Raw genomic sequence first — 5,231 nt, 5'->3', positions numbered from 1 at the left:
CAATTTCTCGAAAAAGTGATTGGATCGATAGGATTGGTATGATACTTAAGAAATTGATGATATCAATGAGATTAATATTCAAATATTTCTTCTTAGAATGTATTGATTCGATATTCAATAACATGTTGAAAATTTTTATCATTCATCATTTAAGTATTAAAAAGGTTAAAAACGTTTTCTTAAAATTATTGCCAAACAATCTCTAAGTTTATCATATAAAATTTTAATTATATTTTTTTTACTTTTTTGCTAATGAAAAAAAAAAAAAATCGAACAAGGTTTTACAAATTCCAGTTTGTAAAATAACGTTTAAAACAAAACAAAAAGTGGAGATCAAAGCTATTTTAGAAAATAAAAATAGAAAATGTCTCCAAACCAAACACAGCCTTAGGTTTTCTCTATATAAATATTAAGAATTCTCCTTCCCTTTTTCAGTTGATTCTGATTGGAGTAGTAACAATGGCAGACGAGATTATTTTGCTGGACTTCTGGCCGAGCATGTTTGGTATGAAGGTCAGAATTGCACTAGCAGAGAAGGGTCTCAAATATGAATACAGAGATGAGGACTTGTTCAACAAGGGCCCTCTACTTCTAGAGATGAACCCAATTCATAAGAAAATCCCAGTGCTGATCCATAATGGTAAACCCATTTGTGAGTCTCAGATAATAGTTCAGTATATTGATGAGGTTTGGAAGGATAAATCTCCATTATTGCCCTCGGATCCATACCATAGAGCTCAAGCCAGGTTCTGGGCTGACTACATAGACAAGAAGGTATGTCTATGCTGATTACCTCACATTTTGATTGTGGTCAGATATGTTGTTATAATTTTACCATACAGACAAATCATGATTTTTTTTATTTTTTATTTTCACATAAAAATAAAAATATTGGTTAGACAAAACTTCTAACCAATATTTTCAGAATTGGATTAATCATTGAATTAGAAGAATTATCAATTCATGTAGTTGAACCGACATCAAATCGATGACGTCATAAATATATTTTTATAAATTATTAAAATTAAAATTAATTATATTTATTTTTTAAAAATATATAAATAAATTAAAAATTAATAATATTTCTTTTTTATCTTATGCATACATATAAATGTATTTTGAATGAAATATGTATAATATTTAAATATGAATATATTAAAAATAAAAAAATTATTTAATTTTAACTAATTTTATCATTTTAAAAAATATTATATTATTTTTATTTAATATTATATTTTTTTTAGCAAATAGTAAATTTCTCGCATTTGTTATATAAAGCAACAAATTGGATGTAGCTGAATGGTGTTTCAATTCATTCAATGATTTGAGGTCGAAAGTTAAAATTTGTGAGGTGAAAATATTAAAAATTTAAATGGAAATTGTTTAATGGTTGGATAGGTAGTTCTAGTCCAGTTGTTAACACACTTCTAATCCGACCTCTCTCTCTCTCCCTTTTTTTTAATTGTTTTTTACCCTTTCCTATGTTATTCAAATCTATTATCTATAATCTAATATTTATTATTTATTACAAATCTAAAAGTACGACCTCCTGCTAAAACTTTTCTACCCAAACATGTCTTTTTAATTTCTGTTGGTTTTCCTAATTTTTCTTCAGAAAAACCTATAAAAAAATTAATTCTCTTTCATACATACATGGGAGACCCGAAGTGAAACCCTTCTTCATAAACCTCTATAAAAAATTTAATTCCCTTCTAAATAAAATTGCTTAATATATTAAAGAAACAACCCATTAGAAACAATTCTATATATTTTACATTATCTCTTTCATATCCACGATCATTCCAAATTATACATTGCCCTTTAGATGCCTCACCATTCTTCCTGTGGACAATCTTAACTCTCCCTTCTACATGCAAGATAAGATCCGAAGTAGAAACAATGCTAGTAGACTTAACACAGAGAATGACAACCAAGTCTAAATAGTGAAAACAAGTTCTTTTTCTCCCTTCCCTTTTCTTGTGCCCCTTATTTTGGTTAATAACAATATGGACGAAAAGTAAGAGAGAGATGTCAATTGCTTATTATAATCTATTATTTATTAGGCTAAAATAGATTTGGTTTCTTGGTTGATTGATAGTAGAAAATATCACTCGAGAAACCCTCACATCCTTAAAGATTGCACTTCTTGGGTTTGTTTCTGATTTTCCTTATTAATTTATTTATCCGTTAACTTTCTTCTTTTGTAATTCTAAATCCCGTCTTTTTAATAATTGCCGAGAGGAGGAGAAAAAATAACCATCTTAATATGAGGTTTTTGGTTCGGGTTTGCTTTATTACTTATTTATCTTCTTAAGAAAGCTTTTCTAATTCAAAATTTTCCATTTGCTTATGCCCTCTATTTTGGTTACTAAAAATAAATAAATAAAAGAAAGAAAATGACATTTTTAGTCTCTTGCTTAGTAAGGTTTTCGGTCCACAATGAGTGAAGCAATATCTTTTGCTTGCTTGTTCAATATCTTTTGTTTTGTTATCTAGACATTTTGCTTAAGTGAAAATCGATGTCTTCGATGTCAATGCTTTTAAATTACTTTACTCACTTTTTTGCATCTAGGAAAGAGTTTTTAGATTCGAAAATTTGAATTTTTGAACTAGCATCTAAATGGGGTATTTAACAAAGACTTTGATTCCTAGCATTTTCTTTTGCTTTGGAATTTTTATCTCATATGTCCACAATTTTTTTGCCTAACATCTCTATTATGAAATAGAGAAAAAAATTATAAAAATTATAAGGATAGGTTCTAATTCTTTCTTAACCCTACTTTTTATTGGTAGTCAATAAAAAAAAAATTATATTTTCTTGTGTTAATGTCACTAGGAAAAAGCAAGGAAAAATGAAAAAAAAAAAAAGATGGAAGTTTGAGGAAAATAAAGTTTTATAATAATTTAATTTTTCCTTAGATCTTGTTGCTTTCATGCTATTACTTCATTTTTCTTCTTTTTACCTTATTTACTTTTTGTGCTGCAGTGAGCTAAGTTATATGCAAAGATGGTGAAAAAAAAAAAATGACCATCAAATGATATTTTTGCAAAATAATGGTTTTTTTTTATTTTTTTTATTTTTAACTCTAAAATTTTGTTAGCCATGGAGACATTTGCATATGGTGAAGTATTGGAACCCATAATTCACATGCACCATCCACGTGCATCACACGTGAAACCGTTCTAGCATAACAAAAATCAATTTTTACCTATTTTTACTTTCCTCAATACTTTCAAATTAAGGATCAAGGATTAGATATAACAAAAATGTTCAAATGTAAATTTATGGTTTTTCATGATCCTTAAATTTGATTCATTTTTACATGTAGAATGAATAATGAATAAATATGCATGTACGTGTTTTTAAATAATTATGAAAAATTACATAAGAGATTTTTTATTTTTTTTTATAAATTGTTTCACACACACATATATATATATTTTCACTTATAATATAGTGTATAGGCTAATAAATAAATAAAATATTTATATCATACTTTTAAGATAATACTTAATTTCAAATATATATGAGATACTTTTTATTTATATTAATTTTTCTTTCATATTTATAATATTTGCATTCCTTTTATATCATGGGTCCTAAAATTTTTTTTTTTTTAATTTATTCCATTTTTTGTTTTAAACATTTTAGAAGTTTTCACTTTTCTAAAAAAAAATCGAAAATATCAAATTCGTATTTTCAATTTTTCTATCATCTAAACATGTTTTTAGCCTTGATTTCTCTTTTCATTGAAAAATGAAAAGAGAAAAGAGTCTAAACAAACAATGCCTAGGATTCCCATCATCCAATTGTTTTTTACTTGATTGCAAGATTCAAATTGAGTGGTCAATTTTTTATCATTAAGGAAAGAAAGCAAACTCAAGGTACTGATTTACAAATGAATAGAGAAAAGAGTCTAAACAAACAATGTCTAGGATTCCTATCATCCAATTTGTTTTTTACCTTATTGCAAGATTCAAATTAAGTGGTCAATTTTTTATCATTAAGGAAAAAAAGCAAACTCAGGGTACTAATTTACAATGTTACTAAGAGTATATTTGACGGTGTTTTTACTCAAAGTATTTTAAGTAAAAGTGTTTTATCTAAAAGTGTTTTAAAAAGATTATCTTCCAAGTGTTTCTCCAAAAAAACATATTACAAATGATTCTACAACATTATAAGTGATTTTTCAAAATTTTAAAAGTGTTTCATAAAATTTGTCAAATGCCTAATTTAAAAAAAAAAAAAAATTAGACAAAATATTTTCTAAAATCATTGTCAAGTAGGCTCTAAAAACCACTATTGATGTATAGCATTATCGGTTCCCTAGAAAATGTTTTTATATCAAAATGGGAAGAATTAACAATCAAGACGTACTTGGAATCCATTCATCTTTTATAAAATCATATAGTGTTTGTTTATGATAAAATAATTAACCTGCATGAGACTATATATGAAATGCAGCTACACCTTCTTGGGGCAAGGTTATGGAGAACCAAAGGAGAAGAGCAGGAGGCAAACAAGAAGGAGTACATTGAATGCCTTAAGCTATTGGAAGGAGAGCTAGGAGATAAGCCATATTTTGGTGGTGAAAATTTTGGTTTTGTGGATGTGAATCTTATGCCATATTTTAGTTGGCTTTATGTATTTGAGATCGCTGCTAACTTCAGTATAGAAGCTGAGTGCCCAAAGTTGATTACATGGGCTAAAAGGTGCATGGAAAAGGAAAGTGTGTCCACTTCTCTTCCTGATCATCAGAAGCTTTATGACTTCTTTTTACAATTGAAGAAGTGGCATGGTATAGAGTAGAACAGTGCAAGCTAGCATATAAAATATTGGGGAGAACACTTGGGTTGAATTCACTTGTGTGAAGTTGGAGTTTGTTTTATTAATAAGGAAGTGCTTTCTAAGTGTGATTTAGAAAGGGATGCAAAACATTGGTAAATCCTTTCTTCATGTGTACTCACTCTTACAACAACAAAATTAAAGCTTCAAGCATAATTAATTATTAAGGAGAAAGTGGGATTTGATTCACTAATATAAAAATATATAAAAAAAATAACCTCAATTTTTTTAAATTAGTATTATCTTCATTTATTTTAAAATAATTTGAAATACATGCACTTTTTAATGAGTCATTCAATTATTCAAAAAAATGTCCATTTTACTTACTATGTTATCCAAATCAATGGACAACTAAACTCCTCCTAGATGTTTCCCTTCCTTTTAT

General features: G+C 27.2%; 1 protein-coding gene across 1 annotated transcript; it reads left to right on the top strand.

Moving 5' to 3' along the window:
- Window positions 1-459: 459 nt before the first annotated feature.
- On the top strand, window positions 460-4,810 carry LOC100253183 (probable glutathione S-transferase). The gene is made up of 2 exons (XM_002265971.2): window positions 460-774; window positions 4,466-4,810. Exons 1-2 carry the CDS (start codon window positions 460-462, stop codon window positions 4,808-4,810), a joined length of 660 nt encoding a protein of 219 aa, XP_002266007.2.
- Window positions 4,811-5,231: the final 421 nt, after the last annotated feature.

This window comes from Vitis vinifera, chromosome 19 (genome assembly GCF_030704535.1).
Source record: "Vitis vinifera cultivar Pinot Noir 40024 chromosome 19, ASM3070453v1".
NCBI classification, from domain to species: Eukaryota; Viridiplantae; Streptophyta; class Magnoliopsida; order Vitales; family Vitaceae; genus Vitis; species Vitis vinifera.
The sequence above is the reverse complement of the archived record's forward strand: the minus strand, read 5'-3'. Positions and strand labels throughout refer to the sequence as shown.

Bases quoted from the DNA above. Each gene is read 5' to 3' on its own strand.
- LOC100253183 (XM_002265971.2), top strand. From the start codon at position 460: ATGGCAGACGAGATTATTTTGCTGGACTTCTGGCCGAGCATGTTTGGT. The intron at 775-4,465 runs GTATGTCTATGC...TATGAAATGCAG, and splicing joins CTGACTACATAGACAAGAAG to CTACACCTTCTTGGGGCAAG.